Below are 18,536 nucleotides of genomic sequence, written 5' to 3' on the forward strand. Positions count from 1 at the left end.
AGAGAGATCAGAAGCTGGCAGATTTTGCCAGCTCCCTTGGACCCCAACAGCAGAAGTACTGTAGTATCTGTCAGTCCAAAAATATCCACCTCTCTTACAGGAACATTCTGATAGGCGCCCTTCTACAAGGAATCTGTGAACACACTTGCACTTCCTCTCTCCCATTCTCCTTGGTTCGTAACAAGAATGCCCCTTCCTCAACAGCAGGGGCTCTCTGCCATGGGTCAAGACACCTTGCTTCATAGGAAAACCTTGTTTGTTGTTCCCACCACAGACTGGAAGTCCATAACCCTTCTGCTCTTCACCTAGGGCATACCCAGGGAGTCAGCCCTATTTCTGGGACCATGTGTTTCTCATAGGACCAGTGACATTTGCATTCATCAGTGAGTTTTGACAGCAGTGGCTGGGAAGATGTTCAGCTTCATCTTGAAGGATCCCATCAGCAGAAGAGGCGCCACAGAAAAGAACGGGGTTTCTCCCCACACACACACACCACTTCAGTTCTGCTGGGGAACGACGACCCAGCGTCTTACTTGGCCCATGCAAGCATCTACCATTGAGCTGCACCCAGGCCACCATCACTATTGTCCATTGCTTCTCAGGAAGCAGCGAGGGGTTAAAGACCCTATTCCGTTCATCTGAAGCAGCCCTTGGTCTGGTCCCACCAGTTCCTGCCCCGTCTCAGTCTCTCTTGGGCCTCTGTCTTGCATGGTCTGTGAACAGAAAAGAACCATCATCCAGGACTTCATTTTTTCCATGATTAATTTACCAGTATCCGGCACATAGTATGAGTGTCTCTACTTTACAGTATAGAAATTGAGGGTCCAAAAATGAGAATGTCTCAGACGACACTGCGAAAGCCTCACCTCAGCTTTAGCATGCAGTAGGAGCTTTTCAGAAGGCAAAGAGATGCTTGGGAGCCTTAGTTACTTAATGGTCCCCAGAACAGCACTGGTGGGAGGAGCCCAGGGCTAGGCTGTATGCAAATATCACACTGAGAGGCTTCGGATTGGTCCGCTCGGGAGGGGTGGGGCGTGCCCTTGCTGGTGGCAGGTGCTCAGGGCTGCATCCGGCAAGGTGTGGTGGGCTCTCAGGTTGGAGCGCGTTGCTGAGGCTCATCTCGGGCGATGCTCCTGCTCTGGGCCCTGCTGGCCCTCGGATGCCTGCAGTGTGGCTGGAGTAAGCCGGGGATGAGAACCCCGGGGTGTGTCTAGGGAGGTCGGAGAGGAGCGGAGGCATGGAATGGCACTGGGAACCTCATTTAGGAGGTCTATGATTCCGGCAACAGGGACACAGATGTTAGCAGCTGTAGTAAGAGAAACAGCTCACATTTACGTGTTTCCTTTGATGGGAATCCCAGCGCCCACCCATGGGCTGGCCTCAACCTTCTGAGGGGTGTTGCCAGAGAACACCCTACAAGGGCTGTAGAGAGCAGACCCAGTCCTGTGGCAAGCCCTGGGCTGGGGGAGGTGGAGGGGCAAGTTCCTGGAGTGAGAGGGATGGTCTATACTGGGATTGATTTTTTGATCCCTGTAGCTGAGGCAGGTATGGCGTGAGAGGGAGCCTGCAGGGGTTGAAGTTGAGAGTGGATATGGAAGAGCCCTGAACGTCTGGATTTCACTGTTTTTCCTGAAAGACTGGACTACGTGGGAGGCCAGTGGGGAGCCAGAGGGCGGAAAACGGATACGGTTTTAGAGGGTTCAAGTGAAGAGAGTGGGGTGGAGGGGGAAGGACCCTAGGATAGAGAACTTATAGAGACAGAGGGCAGCTGGGGTGGGGTGGGGATGTGACTGCCTAGGGTGACCAGCGGGGTGGGCACAGGAGCAGTGATTATCTCTGCGAGAAGTTCATGGATTGGCCCACTGGGAAGGCCAAGCCCAGTGCAGGACAATACAGCAAGTGCTCAGATACACCTGTGCCCAGGGATGTGCCCAGAGGTCAGTTCCCACCCTATTGCCTTCACCAGCTGTGGACCTCCAGCCCCAACTGGCCAGTGTGACCTTTGCCACCAACAACCCCACCCTGACCACTGTGGCCTTGGAGAAACCTCTGTGCATGTTCGATAGCTCAGAGCCACTCAGCGGCACTTACGAGGTTTACCTCTATGCCATGGTCGACTCAGGTAAGGAACCTGTTTCCTGATAAAAGGGTCCTTGACAGTCCACAGGGAGGAGGAAGAGGGAACTGGGTGATGGGACGTTGCATGCCTGTGAAGGTCCAGGACCCCCTTACTCATCACTGCCCATGCACACACTGACACTACTGTGAGTGTGACCCCAGACCTGCACTTGTCCTGGCATCCAGGCTGGTAGCGGGGGAGACACACCAATTTTTGAGTACCTGCCTTGCCAATGTCTGCAAGCAACTTGCACGTTATTACCGTAGAGCATGGCATCAAGGCAGGGGTGGGTGGGGTCCCCTCTCTAGGGCTCCTACAGTTATATTCTGATCTTACTGGCATTTGAACCTAGGTCATTTCAGAGTTTTCCCCAGGATTGCTCCCCTTGACCCAGCCCACAGCCCTTCAATGCAAGCTCCTGGGTTTGGGGACCAGGTACCCAGTAACAGCCTTCTGACATTTCCCAGCCTTCCATCCTGTCAGTAGGCCTGATCTGTGGGCATCCTGGGGGTCTTTTTCTGCCACCTCACAGAAGCCCAAAGGCAACAGATGCCAAGTAATAGGTCCAAGGTCACCCTTGTAGTAAAGAAGAAAGGTGGGATCCAATATGGGTCCAGCTACATGCACCTTAGCATTATCTCATCCTTCCTGTGTTATAGGGGAAAGAATCCAGGGCCGCCAATTGCAGGTGGCAGGGGTCTGTTGAGCTGGGGGGTTACAGGGCATTGGAAGACAGAGTGAGTGAGAGATGAACCCACCACCTCACAGTGAAGTGCTCCTGGGCCAGCTGCACTGTTACCACTGAGCTTGTGTGTACAAATCATCCTAGTGCCCAGAACGAACCTGGGTAGACGTGGGCTTGGGGTGTTTGATGGGTGACTGAGTGGTTGTCACTGAGTTGGAGTGGCCAGGGTCCTGACTCCCAGCACTGCCTCTGCAGCCAGCTCCAGGAATGTGTCTGTACAGGACAGCGCTGGGACTCCACTGAGCACCACCTTCCGGCAAACCCAGGGTGGGCGGTCGGGCCCCTACAAAGCTGCGGCCTTTGACCTGACCCCTTGTGGTGACTTGCCCAGCCTGGACGCTGTTGGAGATGTGAACCAGGCCTCAGAGATCCTGAATGCATACCTAGTCAGGGTGGGCAACAATGGGACCTGTCTTTGGGACCCCAACTTCCAGGGCCTCTGCAACGCACCCCTGTCAGCAGCTACTGAGTACAGGTGAGTGTAAATGACCCTGGGAGAACGGAAGACCCAGGGAGGGGACAAATGGGGGAAGCCATACTTCTTAGAGCTTTGGCACAGGGACCAGGTGTCAGGCAGGGGAGGCTTCCTGGTTTGCAGCAGGTACACAGAGGCCCAACAGGACATTGCTAGGCACCCTGCTCTGTAAACACAGTTCAAAACACATCCTCTCTTCCCTTCCTTCTTTCCTTATTTCTCCCTCCTTCCCTGCCTTTCTCCTCCCCAGCCCCTCTTCTGTTTTGAGACAGGCATTCACATAGCCCAGGCTAGGCTTGAACTCCCGAACTGCCTGATTGAAGGGTGTGTGTATTGCTATGGCTTCGCACATTCTGAACGTGTGCCCTTCCACTGAGCTACAGTCCCAGCCCCTAAAGGGGCTTTAATTTTAAGGGTCACTAAGCTACAGGCTGTAGATGAATTGGTCCTCATCGCAGATTATCAGTCTATCCAAGCCGCTGTTTAAACTGGGGCTTAAGTGGGCTACAGAGCTTACCATCTCTCTTGGTCTTCCCTTCTGATTAATAGCCCTCATTTGGGGATTCTTGCACCTAAAACAGCCCTGATCCAAGGGAACCAAGGGAACTGGGCGCTGGTGATGGATGCTACCAGGCTAGCTTTCTAATTCCCTTTGTGACCCCAAGGACCAGAGCTGCTTGGAGGATTATAGATTAATACCCAGAAAGGGTGTTACAGACACATGGAATAAAAGGGGGTACTCTCAAAGGAATGCTAAGCAACAGCCCTAATCCTGAAGGCTTCCCAAAGCAGGTGCAGCCGAGGGGATATGTGGTCAAGTCCAGCATCCTTCTGTTGTCCTGACTCCACCCACAGCTGTCTCCTGGAAGTCTTCCTGTGTGCCCCCCATGGTTCTCCTCCTTCCTGTTTCCTGTGGCTGGGCACCCAGGATAGAGGAAAGTCACTCTTAATCCATCTTCTTCCAGGTTCAAATATGTCCTAGTCAACATGTCCACAGGCTTGGTGCAGGACCAGACACTATGGTCGGATCCCATCCGTACCAACCAGCGTAAGTGCATGCTGGGGTGTGTGGGGGGGGGAGTGGTGGTGGTCATGCAGGTCAGTTCTGGGATACTCCTTAAGGACATATCCAGGAATGCAGGGCCAGGGATTGATCAAGAGGAGGGTTGGCTGTCCCTGGGAAAAGTCCCCCAAGCACTTGGCCATTGTGCTGTTTAATACAATGCTTCTTGAGATATTTTCATCTGAACCATCCCTTCCCTCTTCCATGCTTGAGACTGGCCCAGGTTGGGTGCACTAGAGTCAAGATCACCTGTCTGGATATGGAGACCGGTGGTCCTGTGGATCCTCACGATAGCAAGGATCCATGGCAGTACAGGGATTGGGCACTAAGTGGGGGAACTCAGGAAGAGCCATGTCTTTCCTTACTCAGAGCCCCCTGTACCCCTGAGGCAGGCAGCAAGGGCTAGGAGGCTGCAGAGCAACTGAGGTCCTGTTCACACCAACTCTAGTGCCATTAGGGTGCAGGGTCACACAGACTTAGGTCCAGGGAACATCCATGCTCAGCAGAGCTAGACCAGATGATCGTGACTGTATGGCACTCCAGCACAGAAACCTTCTGCCTCCTACTCCAGCCCCAGCAGGGCTAGGGCCACATGAGGGAGGCTGGTGCTCCAGATGGTTGCTTGAACTCACACACCAGTGAGGAACGTGGTGGAATGTGCGGTACCTTGGTGGGTGGGTGAGTGTGTGAGTGTACATGGCTGTGGGTATGACTGAATTACTCGTGAGTCCGAGTGTGTGGTGTGTGTCTGGGGTTTGTGTGTGATCGTAGGGTATGAGGTGTGTGGCATACATCTATGAGTGTGTAATGAGTGTAGTGTGTGTGTAAGTATAGTGTATTTGCTATATGTTGTATGTGGGTGTATGTGGCATGTCTGTGCTGCCGGGTGACCCCCACCCATGCTCCTTCCCTGCCACACCCCCTGTGACATTCCCATTTATTGTGTTCTTGCTGATATGACCTTGAGATCCTTGGAGCTGAGTCCTGGCTCTAAGCCTGGCCTCTGTCCATCACACAGTGGGCACCTCCACCTCCTTGCCTGGCTAGCTTGGTGGAATCCCTCTAGGAACTCTGGTGGCGGCAGCAGGCCCAGGGTTTCTGGAGCCTGTCCTAAGGGTTGGCCTCTGGGGTGTGCATATGGGACCCCCTAGACCTGGGGTACCAGAGTGGAGTGTGAACTCAGAGTCAGATCTCCAGGGACCTGTCCCAGGGACAGTGCCACAAATCGCTTGCTCGTTGTAGGACCTGTCCATTGTTTCCAAGGGTGACACTAGCCAGAAAGATCGAGAACCACATCCCCTCTGAGCCCTTTGCTCAACTGTGTGTTGTTTAGAATGTGTATGCCATCTATTCCACCAGAAGTCTTGAGTTAGTATATACCTAATTTTAGGCAAGCAGAGGAAGTAAACAGAAACACACAGACTACAGAAGGAGTTGAGGGACAGACAGGCCATAGGGCCAAAGCCTGGGAAGAGCAGTTACTGCCCTGGGTATGTAGGTCGCCCTGGATTCCAGGCACCCAGGGCAGGGGATTCCTGTCCCTGGAAGAAGATCCAGGGTGGGGCATTTCCTGGGGAGTAAGTGGCTGTGGTCCTCTGCAGCTACCCCCTACTCAGCCATCGACACCTGGCCAGGCCGGAGGAGCGGAGGCATGATTGTCATTACTTCCATTCTCGGCTCCCTACCCTTCTTCCTGCTTGTGGGCTTTGCCGGAGCCATCATCATCAGCTTTGTGTGAGTACTGCCAGCTCCTCAGCTTTGTGTGAGTACTGCCTGTGGGGAGGGCCGGAGCCTGGAGACAGAGCAACACGTTCCCCAGGAAAGACTCAACACTGGGTCCTCTGAGACAGGGCAGAGAGTGGAAACCAGGGGCTCCCAGCCATGGCCTTGGTGAAGGCAAGCAGAACCCTGGCATTCCAGGGTCAGGTCATTCACCAGGGGAGGGAAGGACTCAGGTACATCCCAGGCTGTGGGCAGTGGGTCCATTTATATCTCAGTTCTCGGGCTGGGAGTATATAGCTCAGTGTAGCACTTGTCTAGTATGTAGGAGGCTCTGGGTTCAATCCCAACATCCCACAAAAAAAAAGACAAGCTTTAGCTGTGATGGAGTTGTGTGACCTCAGCAAGGCGTCCAGGTCCTCGGTTTTCCCGTCTGGAAAATGAAGGTGACAATAATATGCACAACAGAATGGTAAAGGTCACCTGGAATTAGCCCTGGGAAGCCCTCAGAGAAGTTCCTGGGAGCTGTTATTTAACTCACCCATTTAGGTGGGGAAACTGAGGCCTCGTAGTGGGGAGGATATCTCACGGTCAAAGCCTGGGCCTAGAACCCGGGTCTCTGACAGCAGTAGCCGGGGAGGGTGGAGCCGGACGTGAATCAGCACTCTCCCTCCCCGAGCCTGCAGTGTGCTCACTGGGAGTCTGGAAGCAATGGGAAAGAAAGGGCTTGAAGCAGCAGCAGGCTGGCTTCCTGGAGGAGGGTTCAGCAAGAGCAAGCTCATGGCACAGGATGGATCCCAGCCCCAGCAAACTGAGGGAACTCAGAGGGGTTTGGGACACTGGCAGGGGTCCTAGTGAGGGTGGGGAAGCACATGGGAAAGCTTGTCTCAGTAGGTGACATTAACTGGGCCTCAGAAACTGGCCAGCAATGGGCCCAGAGAGGGACAGTGAAATCTGATTGTCTCCCCCTGGCATTTAAGTTAACAAAGCACCCATGGTAAATGGCAGCAGCCATCAAAAGTTGCTGGGTGGCTATGTCTTTCTCTCCCTTCCTGTTTCATCCCATGTGTCTCTCTCTACCCATGACCCTCCTTCAAGATCAGAGTATCTGCCCCCTCTTCCAGGAAGCCTTCCACCTGGACCTGTCCACTTTGTGTGATCCCTGTTAACTGTGATCTGTCTCTCCTGATGATCAAGACACTTTGAGAACCTGGAACAATGGCCTCCAATGCTCCAGCTCACAGACATGAATGAAACTATCCTCATAATTTCAAGAAGGGTGACATTTCCCTTATTCCCAAGGCCTCACACACCACAAGGGCTACAAACATACTGTTTGTTGAGACTACACCCTCAAAGGCAGGGTACTATCTAAGTTAAGGCCCTGAGCAGCTGCAGGGGTCCAGGTTTGCTCGGCTCCCCTAACCCTGCTTCTCTCTCTCTCTCTCTGTCAGGGACATGGGCAGCTCTGATGGGGAAACAGCACATGACTCACAGATCACCCAGGAGGCTGTCCCCAAGACCCTGGGGGCCTCTGAGCCTTCTTACACATCTGTGAACCGGGGCCCACCCCTAGACAGAGCCGAGGTGTTCACCAGCAAGCTCCAAGACTGAGACAAGCCCCAGCCCCAGGTCCTGGTCTTGTGAGCTGCGGTGATGGTGTTGATGCTCTGACAGGACCAAAGGCGAAGCAAGGCTTGTTGGCCTGGTCTTGTGAGCTGCGGTGATGGTGTTGATGCTCTGACTGGACCAAAGGCGAAGCAAGGCTTGTTGGCCCAACTTGGTCATGAAAATGCTTAATAAAATCTCAAGTGACAGTATCTGGAATGAAAGCACAAGCAGGGGATGGCTATGTGAGTGACATCACATTGAGGGATTGGACACTGGGTCTCAGGAGGTGGGGACACTGTTGTCAAAACTATGGTGCTGAGAACATGTGAGTTACTCAGTGTCAACCCCGAGTCCGCCCCATCTGTTAAATGGGCTGCTGGATCTGGGCTGTTACAAGGCTAGCCTGACCTAGCTTCCTAAACCACTTTCCCTGTGGGCATCATCATGGCCTCTGTTCTGTACCTTCTGGAGAATGATCTTTGCTTTCAGTTTAGAATGAGTTGAGTTTATTAAGTAGATAACAAGCCAATGTAAAAGACTAAATAGAAAGAGAGGGGGGAGGAGGGAGGGAAGGAGGGAGAGAGAGAGGGAGAGAGATAATAGGCAGATGATAGATAGATAGATAGACAGATAGATAATGGATATATAAATGATGACTAGAGATGATGATATATAGGTAGATGGATGGATAGATGATAGATAAATGATAGATAGCTAGAAGATAAATAAATAGATTATAGATGATGAATAGAGAGATGATACCTAGGTAGAGAGAAAGATAGGTAGATTGATGATAGGTAGACCGATGATAGATAGGTAGATAAATGATAGATAGATAGATAGATAGATAGATAGATAGATAGATAGATAGATAGATAGATGATAGATAGGTAGATAGATGATTGATAGATAGGTAGATAGAAAGTAAAACATTATCAAATCAGGAGCTCAAAACACCCAGCAGGAACCGACTAGAAAAGCCCATTTAAGTAGCCAGTTGGGTTCCCATGAGAGCCCTGGGCAGAGTGGAGGACCCCTTCAGGTGAGGCTTCCAAATGGAAGAACAGCCGGGCGGTGGTGGCGCGCGCCTTTAATCTCAGCACTCGGGAGGCAGAGGCAGTCGGATCTCTGTGAGTTCGAGGCCAGCCTGGGCTACCAAGTGAGTTCCAGGAAAGGCGCAAAGCTACACAGAGAAACCCTGTCTTGAAAAACCAAAAAAAAAAAAAAAAAAAAAAAAAAAACAAATGGAAGAACAAATAGCAAGAGAGCAAGATGATGTCGTCATCAAATTGGGCCCTCCCAACATCCAGCAGAAACTGACTGGATGTTAGGAGGGCCCAGTTTGATTAAGATGGGGCAGTCAGCTGGAGCTGGCCCCTCTCTCCTTGACTGAGCTTCCAGCCCCCCCCCCCCCGCCCCCTTTCCCATTGCAGGTATTTTTATACCTTGGGATAAACAGTAGTAACCCCTGTGGGAATGGTTTGTGTCCTAGCTGTTCCATCCTTCCCATCACAGTTAGAGCGGCCGCCCATCCCCAGACAAGGGACCTTGGAGGATTCTCTAGACAACCACACTGGAATCTGAAATGGGATGGGAATGACAGCCAGCTTCGGGAGTTCAAATGGCACATAACAACTGAATAGTGTAATGTACATTACAGGTTCCCAGAGCAGCAGGACGATGAGGAGCCAGCAAATCAGACTGTCACAGAGCAAGCCCAATAGGCTGCAGGACATGCAGGGAGCAGGGAGGCACCAGGTCTGCCTGTGCTCATACGTGCATGAAAAGGAGCTGTTCCTGCCCTGGCTCTGGGTTCAAGACTCATTTCTCTTTTCTGAGCCACATACCGAGATGCTTCCCCTTTGAGGGTGTGCAAAATAAGTCCCAGGCCACCCCTCATCACTGGAAGAGGAGCTCAGGGGCTGTTTACAATAGGAAAGTTCCTTACAGCTGAAGGAAGGTCTTGCGCACACACACATACCCCCCCACCCCCCACCCCCACCCCCGACACACAAGCTAGTGACTAGACTCATCTTCCCAGGGCACTGCAGAACAGTACATGTCTGTGCCCCTCACCTCGCTCATATGTTGAAGTCTTGACTCTCAATGAGTGATATCAGGGTGGGGGGGGGGCTTTGGAATTTTTGGAATGATTGCTGTTGAAGTTGGGGTCCTCACCACTGGGATCAATGTCCTTCTAAAAGAGCCCAGAGTTGGCGTGGTGACACATGCTTGAAATCCCGGTGCTCAGGAAGAAGAGGCAGGAAGCTGAAGAGTTCAAAATTGTCTTGGTCAACATAGTGAGTTTGAGGACAACCTGGGCTACAAGAGAGAACTATTGAGAAAAAAGGACGTGGTGTCAGGGGTGGGGTAGGGGGCATGTAAGCCCCAGTCCTGAGAGCCCCTGTCATGAAAGGATTTAAGGACTGAGTCTCAAAACAACCGGGTCGTACAGTCACCCTGATCTCAGCTTCCAAAACCATAAGAAGTAGATTTCTGTCTTTCATCAGCCACCCTGTGTGTGGCAGCTTATTACAAAAATCCTGCACAGGCTTGTGATGGTCCACTGGTGGGTGTGGACCCAGACTGAGCCACTGGAGGGCAAGAAGGGGTCAGATTCATTTCTATGCCACCCCCTCCCGTTCCTCCCCCCCGCCCCCCAACACACACAGAATGCAAGGGGAAGAGGGAAACTGGCAATGGCAGCCACTGGTTCACTATTCACTGGACACCTGTTCTGTGCAGAAACGATGCAGAGACCGCACTTTGCCAGTGTTCTGCACCCTCAAGGTCAGCAAGAGGGCGTGGCCTAATGGTCGAAAGAGTTGAGATAAACAAGGTCCGTGGGCCAGAGGCCTGGAGGCCTTCCACTGTGGTACAGTGGCTTTTATTCTGAATGTGATAGCCGACCGTGGAATAGTTTCAGGTAGAAGGTAAGCTTGACAAAGCCGGCTTGGCTGCCCTGTGGAGGATGGTGTATCATGGAGCTTTCTGTTGCAATAATGAGATACCTGAGGGGTCAACTAAAAAGACGAAATTTTTAGTTTGGCTGTTCAGTGTCTTAGCCCATGGTCACCTGGCTCCCACGGGATGAGGAAGAATGTCATGACAGAGAGGGCGAGGTGGAGTGAGGATGCTACCTCACGGTGGCAAAAAAGGATCGGGTGAGAGAGAGGGGAGAAAGGGGGAGAGAGACAGATACCAGGGACAGGATGTACCCCAGAGGTCTACTCCTTTCAACGACATCTCCCTTCCAATATTGAGTCCCAGTAGCCCATCCCGTTATCAGTCCAACGGATCAGTCCATCCGTAAGGTCAGAGCCTCATTGCTAGGAATTTGCACCAGTGGAGAACCCCCAGCGGCCAAGCCAGGGTATCCCACGCGTGGGGGAAAACATGCTGGGCAGATGCAGTGGTGGTGACCCGTGGAAAGTCATTCACACCCAGACGCTGCATCCACATGAAGAGTTTATTATAACTGATGAAGAGAAAGACAGGAAGAGGGAGACAAGGAAGAAAGAGAGGGGAGAGAAAGCGGAGGTGTGCACACCTTGTGGGGATGGGGAGAGAGAGTTCAGAAGAGAGGGAGGGGAGGAGTTTTTCCTTAAAATGAGGCTTTTATGTCAGGATGCAGGGCAGCCCCCAAGGGGCGGGATTTCAAGGGGGCAGGTCAGAATATTGGTTTTTTTTTTTTTTGGTTTTTCGAGACAGGGTTTCTCTGTGTAGCTTTGTGCCTTTCCTGGAACTCACTTGGTAGCCCAGGCTGGCCTTGAACTCACAGAGATCTGCCTGGCTCTGCCTCCCGAGTGCTGGGATTAAAGGCATGCGCCACCACCGCCCGGCTTACAGGTCAGAATATTAAAACTCATGAATCAATCGTTTCTCAAAGTGCTGCCTCTGAGGCTCAAGAGTTAACAATAAGTGCTGTGGGATGGTCTTTCTGTACACTGTGAATATGTGTTGCTGCTATTGGTTAAATAAAGAAGCTGTTTTGGCCTATGGCAGCACAGGTTATAGCCAGGTGGGAAATCCAAGAGAGATACAGGGAGAAGAAAGGTGCGGTCAGGCTGGGCGGTGGTGGTGCACGCCTTTAATCCCAGCACTCAGGAGGCAGAGGCAGGCAGATCTCTGTGAGTTTGAGGCCAGCCTGGGCTACAGAGTGAGTTCCAGGACAGGCATCAAAACTACATGGAGAAACCCTGTCTTGAAAAACAAAACAAAACAGAACAAGAAAAGAAAAAAGAAAGATGGAGTCGGGGAGACACTGCTGCAAGTTGCCAGGGGGAGCAAGATGTAATAGAACAGAAGTAAAACCACAAGACACGTGGCAACACATCGTTCTATAGAAATGGGTTAATTTAAGATGTTAGAGCTAGCTAGCGATAAGCCTGAACCAAAGACCAAACAGTTTGTAAATAACATTAAGCCTCTGAGTGATTATTTTATAAAAACAACTGCTGCCCGGGTGGGACCGGATGGGAACGAGAAACTTCAGTCTACACAATAAGCCTTTGGGGACATTTCTAGATTCTAACCATAGTTAGAATGGGGAGCCCCCTCAGTCAAGTGTAGGCTCTGCAGTAACCCAGGCAGGAGGTGTGAACAGCCCAGCAGGGAATGGGGCAGATGGGAACCAGGTGGTGTGCAGCTCTGATGGGGGCTGAAGAACACGCTGATGGACTGGCCGGGAAGTGGCAGGAAAAGGGGTGGAGCTTGTGGGTTCAGGGACAGGGGCACTGGGGATGTGATAATGCCATCTCAAGATGTGCTGGGGGAATTGGGGGAGTTCAGTGTGGGTTAGTTAGGCTGTATCAGCGGAGCCCAGCAGGAGTAATAGGTGTGGGAGTCTGGCACACAGAGAAGGAAGGGGTTCCAGGTACCCATATGGGGCCTTATCTGAGTGAGGTAGAGAGATCATGGCTCCCAGATAACCCTCAACCTTTGCTGCGGAAGGATTTAAGTTATGCCTCAATGCCCTTGGGGATGAGTTCCAGCATACTCATGCATACCAAGGTGCACCGAAGCGTAAATCCCTGTGTACACAACATCTGTATAAGCAGTTTACACATGCCCTTCCGTATCCTGTTTTATTAATTCTTCCGGCAGCGCTGGGAGGGAACCCAGGGACCTCGCACATGCTAGATAAGCATTCTACCTCTGAGCCACACCCCAAGTCCCTTCTGTATACTTTAAATTGTTGGTAGAGTACTTAATGCCTAATACAAGGTTATGTTTATTTGCCTCCAAACAGGGTCTCCCTGTGTCTCCCAGGCTGGACTCAAACTCTTAGGCTCTTAGGCTCCAGCGATCCTCTGCTCTCAGCCTCCTAAGCAGCTGGAGCAGCAGGTGGGAAGCACAGTGCCCAGCTCCTGTCTTGTATAGGACTGTTAAAGTTGTTGTGTTGTGTCATTCAGAGAACAAGGGAAGTCCTGTACAGCCTTAGGCACAGTTCTTGTAGCGCATGCGTGTATGAGCAGGTGCACTTTCCTATGCACGCACAAATGGAGGCTGGGGGTCAGTGTCAGGTGTCTTTATCACTCTGCACCTAATATTAAAAAAATGTCCTTTTACATTTATTTCTTCTGTGGTGGGGGATGAGCAGGTGTATGGAGGTCAAAGAGCAGCTGTCAGGAGTCTCTTCTCTCCTGCCATCACGTGGGCTTCAGGGACGACCTTAGGCTGTCAGAGTTGGCCGGGAGCATCCCCACCCGATGACTCATCTTGCAGCCCTCTCCACCTTAGTATTACCGTTGTTGGGGGTCTTCTCTCTCTCTTTCTTTCTTTCTTTCTTTCTTTCTTTCTTTCTTTCTTTCTTTCTTTCTTTCTTTCTTTCTTTCCTTCCTTCTTTCCTTCCTTCCTTCCTTCCTTCCTTCCTTCCTTCCTTCCTTCTCTCTCTCTCTCTCTCTCTCTCTCTCTCTCTCTCTCTCTCTCTCTTTCTTTCTTTTTACTTTTTATTCAGTGATTTTGAGACAGGGTTTCTCTATGTAGCTCTGGCCATCCTGAAAATCACTCTGTAGACCAGGCTGGCCTCACCCCCAGAGATCTACCTGCCACCTGGTGCTGAGATTAAAGGCATGCTTTTTTTTCCTTTTTCCTTTTTGAGACAGGATCTTACTGTGTGACCCTGACTGTTCCTGAAACTCACTCTGTAGACCAGACTGGCCTCAAACTCACAGAGATTCATCTGCCTCCGCCTCCTGAGTGCAGGGGTTAATGGTGTGCACCACCACATCTGGCCTCTACCCTCCTTTTTGAGACAGGGTCCATCACTGGCCCTGGAACTCACTGTTTCTTGACTGGCAGGTCCTGGAAGACCTGGGACCCGCCAGGCTCTGTCCTCCACCCCAGTCTGGAGATACAGGTGTGCACAACCATCCGTCGCTTTTCAAGGTGAGCTGGGGAGGGGAGCTCAGGTCCTCACGCCTGCACAGTAAGTGCTTTACCCACCAAGCCATCTCTCCAGATCCCTCTGAATCTGCTTGATCCACATTTGGTTGGTTCAAGGTCGCAGAATCCAGATACGCAGTGCCAGCGGTATACAGGCAGTCATCAGGCTGGCCCTCGATGCACGGGGGGCTACTTCTGAGCAGGCGTAAGAGTCTTCCACGGTTGCTTTTCTCTACTTTTTTTTTTTTTTTTCCTATTCCAGAAAAGCAAGCCACTGCCGATCCAAGTGTGCAGCCCCTCCTCCATCCGTCAGAAGAGCAACCCTGTCCTCTCAACAGGAAATAAGCCCTTGCATTTTATGGCACTCCAGGGCACTCCCTTCTGGTGACCTGCCTCCATGGCAGACTGCCACACAAGCCCTTGGGCTGGGATTCCCCACCATTTCTTGGCAGAAAACTGCGGCTGTCCCAGGAGAGGGGCAGGCGGAGGTTTGGGACCTACTGCTCCAGAGCCCTGCAGCCCCATCTTCCTGGAAGCTGTGGTGACAGCCTCTTCACAGCAGGTGTCCCACTTGGCACAGGTTAGCCACCTGTGCTCAGGAATGCAGGGGTGCGAGGAGCTGAAGACAGCACTGTCTTTCTCTTGCTGACTCCAACAAACTCTCTTCTGTCCACCCCCTCCCGCCCCATGGAATCATTTACCTTGTCTCGACAATTGAGTCTGCGCAGCAAAATGTACTACAAGCTTTCTGACGCTCAGGGCAAAGACAGAGCTGGCGGACACCGCTCAGGTCAGGGTTGGAGCTACAGTGATGGAGACCCTGATACAATTTGGGCAGACATGAGCATTGAGTGAGGTCGCAGGAGAAAAGATTGGAAAGCCAGCCCTAACCCCAGTGGCCCACCGCTGGCCTTGCTCTTGTTTTCTTCCCTGAACACCAGAACCTCAAAGCCATCAGGGTGACCTTCTCCCCACCACCTCTGAAAACAGAGTAACCCACGTGCACGGGTCTGTCTTGAGGGAGGAGGTCGTTGTGTGTCAACAGTAACATTACAAAGGGCTAAGTCTGATTTGAGGGTGAAGCAAAGCTCTGCAGACTTATAACCAGTTCTCTCCAAGCCCTGACTATTGGATCAGAGTGGGCCCCACTGGTGGGGAGAAGTGGAATTGTGGCATGTGGCTCCCGGACTCTGTGGTCACGGGGGCTTGCTTGCCCTAGCATGCATATGGAGACCAGAGAGTAGCTTGTGGGAATTGTTCCTCTCCTTCCAGCATGTGGCCCTAGTTGTCCTCTGACTTGGTGACAAGTGCTTTTGCCCACTGACTGGTCCTTGGGAGTAACCCCCCCCCACCGCCCTTTGGTTTTTTGAGATAGGGTACTCAAGGAGATCAGAAGAGTTCATGGGATCTCCTGAAACTATAGTTACTGGAGGCTACACGTGGGTTCTAGGAACAAAACCCAGGCCCTCTGCAGGATCAGGAAGTGCTCTCAACCACTGAGCCATCTCTCCAGCCCTAAAATGAAATCCCATTAAGCCGGACAGTGGTGGCTCACGCCTTTAATCCCAGCACTCGGGAGGCAGAGGCAGGCGGATCTCTGTGAGTTCGAGGCCAGCCTGGACTACAGAGTGAGTTCCAGGAAAGGCACAAAGCTGTACAGAGAAACCCTGTCTCAAACACCACCACTACCACCACCACCACCACCACAGAGAGCGAGGAAGTAAGAGGGAGTCAGGGAAAGATATATGTCCCAGTAGCCTACATCCTCCACAGAGGCCCAGCTCCTCCCTTCACTACCTTCCAGTAGAGCAATCAATCATCTTTATGAGCCCAGCAAGGGAGTCGACCCATTGATTCCGTTAGAGTCTTTATAATCTAATCATTTCTGGAAACACTCCCCCGCCCCAGACACACGGAGAGGTGCACTTTAAATCTTCTAGGTATTTCTCAGTCAAGTATATTTCTCAGTCCAGTGAAAGTTGGCAATTAAGATTCATCATCATGGGCTGGAGAGATGGCTAAGTGGTTATGAGCACTGACCGCTCTTCCAGAGGACCCAGGTTGGATTCCCAGCACCCACGTGGTGACTCACAACTGTCTGACACTCTAGCTCCAGGGGGTCCCATGCGCTCTTCTGGCCTCTGCAGGCACCAGGCACGTACACAGTAAACATACATACACGCAGGTAAAATGCTCGTACACATAAAAGTAAATAAATGTATCTAAAAGTTGGAGTTACATCAGTGGAATCACAAAGTGTGTCGCCCTCCATGCAGTACAGTTCCTTGGAGTCCCACGCCAAAGCCTTTTGATCATCAGGAAGTGATCGTAGAATAAATGAGCCTGGTTTGTTTATCCATTCACCAGGGAAGGGCATTTGGGCTATTTCTGGTTTGGGCTGTTTTAATTCCAGCTGCAAGGCATATGTGTAATCAGGTCTCTCTACACATGAGAAGTTTCACTTCTCTGGGTAAATAAATCCAATCCACGAGTACAACTGCTGGCTTGCAGGGTAATGCATGCTTATTTTTTTTTGGTTTTTCGAGACAGGGTTTCTCCGTGTAGCTTTGCGCCTTTTCCTGAAACTCACTTGGTAGCCCAGGCTGGCCTCGAACTCACAGAGATCCGCCTGGCTCTGCCTCCCGAGTGCTGGGATTAAAGGCGTGCTGGGATTAAAGGCTTGCTGGGATTAAAGACGTGCGCCATCACTGCCTGGCTGTTTTAATTTTTTTTAACCTTTATTTTTTTTTTTTTATGTGTGTGGGTGTTTTGCCTGCTTGCATGTGTGTGCACTGTGTGTGTTATAGTGGGTATCCCAATAAAGCTTGTCCGGGGATCAGAGGACAGAGCCAGCCACTACTAGACAGAGGCCAGACAGTGGTGGCACACATACCCTTCCTTAATCCTATCACTTGGGAGGCAGGGATCCGTTTGGATCTCTGTGAGTTCAAGGCCACACTAGAAACAGAGTCACACAGTGGTGGCACACACCTTTAATGCCACTGTTGGAAAGCACACACACACACACACACACACACACACACACACACACACACACACACCTTTAATCCCAGGAAGTGACATGGATGGGCAGAGAAAGGTATATAAGGCGCGAGGAGACTAAAGCAGTTCAGCTGAGACTCATTGGGTGAGGACTCAGAGGCTTTCAGTCTGAAGATTCACGGGAGCAGGAGCGGCCGAGGAGTTGGTGAGGTGAGATTGGCTGTGGGTTGCTCTGTTTCTCTGATCTTTCAGCTTTCACCCCAATATCTGGTTCTGGGTTTTTTTTATTATAAGACCTTTTAAGATTCGTGTTACATGTGTGTGCTTGGAGAAAAGAGTGATGGGTCCCCTGGAAAGGGACGATGGTGAGCGCTGGGAATGCAGCCCAGGTTCTCCAGAAGAGCAGTCAGTGCTCCAGCACTGAGCCATCTTCCCAGCACACGCACCCAAATCCCGCACCCTTGCCTTTGTTTGAGATAAGGTCTCACTGTGTTTCCCTGGTTGGCCTGGGATTTGCTTTGTTCACTCACAGAGATATACCTGGCTCTGCTTCCTGGGTGCTGGAGTTAAAAGGGTGTGCCACCATGGCCAGCCAAACACCTTCTCTTCCCAAGAGATCTATTTCTGGTACTCCTTACTTGATGAGAAGCAAAGGAAGCTAACAGAACTGAGCCACCCCATTTCTCCACATCCTCACCAGCACTTGACTATTTCCCCCTTAGCCTCGTGGTGGGTGTACGGTGGCTGAGGCACTTCCCATTCCCTCCAGAAGTGGGAGCAGATTCCAGTCCATACCTCTGAGGATGGACTGCCTTCATCAGTCTTTCACTTATTTGTTTGTTTGTTTGTTTGTTTTTTGAGACAGGGTTTCTCTGTGTAGTTTTGGTGCCTGTCCTGGGTCTTGCTCTGTAGCCCAGGCTGGCCTCAAACTCACAGAGATCTGCCTGGCTCTGCCTCCCAAGTGCTGGGATTAAAGGTGTGTGCCACCGATGCCTGGCCAGTCTTTTTAATTTTGAACATTCTAATGTGTAGCCGTACCTCTGAGTGGTTTTGATTTGCATTTCCCTCATGAGTAATTATACTGAGCACTTTTCCAGGTGCTCATCTGCCATCCACAAATCTTCTTTGGAGAAGCATGTGTTTAAATATTTGCTCAATTAAGTTTTTTAAATCTTTCATTGCTGGGAGTTGCTCCTGGGCTTTGCATATGTTAGGTAAGCATCAGCCTTCTCTGTTTTGATTTGGTTTTACACATGTACTCTGCCAGATTTTTAAAAATTGGACTTGGTTATGCCTTGTTACTGAACTGCGGTGAGATCTTTATATATTTTAGATCAGGTCCTTGATCAGTGCTGTGGGATGATCCTTCTGTATGCTGTGAATATGTATTACTCTCATTGGTTTATAATAATGC

At 51.3% G+C, this 18,536-nt stretch overlaps 1 protein-coding gene across 1 annotated transcript; it reads left to right on the forward strand.

The window, feature by feature from the left end:
* The first annotated feature begins 839 nt into the window (after positions 1 to 839).
* Positions 840 to 7,968, forward strand: Upk3a (uroplakin 3A). Its single transcript, XM_052747492.1, has 6 exons — positions 840 to 1,179; positions 1,967 to 2,122; positions 3,060 to 3,339; positions 4,305 to 4,387; positions 6,004 to 6,136; positions 7,576 to 7,968. Exons 1-6 carry the CDS (start codon positions 1,128 to 1,130, stop codon positions 7,733 to 7,735), a joined length of 864 nt encoding a protein of 287 aa, XP_052603452.1. The 5' UTR covers positions 840 to 1,127; the 3' UTR covers positions 7,736 to 7,968.
* Positions 7,969 to 18,536: the final 10,568 nt, after the last annotated feature.

Source organism: Peromyscus californicus, unplaced genomic scaffold (genome assembly GCF_007827085.1).
Source record: "Peromyscus californicus insignis strain IS unplaced genomic scaffold, ASM782708v3 Scaffold_20__1_contigs__length_68692818, whole genome shotgun sequence".
Lineage (NCBI taxonomy): Eukaryota > Metazoa > Chordata > Mammalia > Rodentia > Cricetidae > Peromyscus > Peromyscus californicus.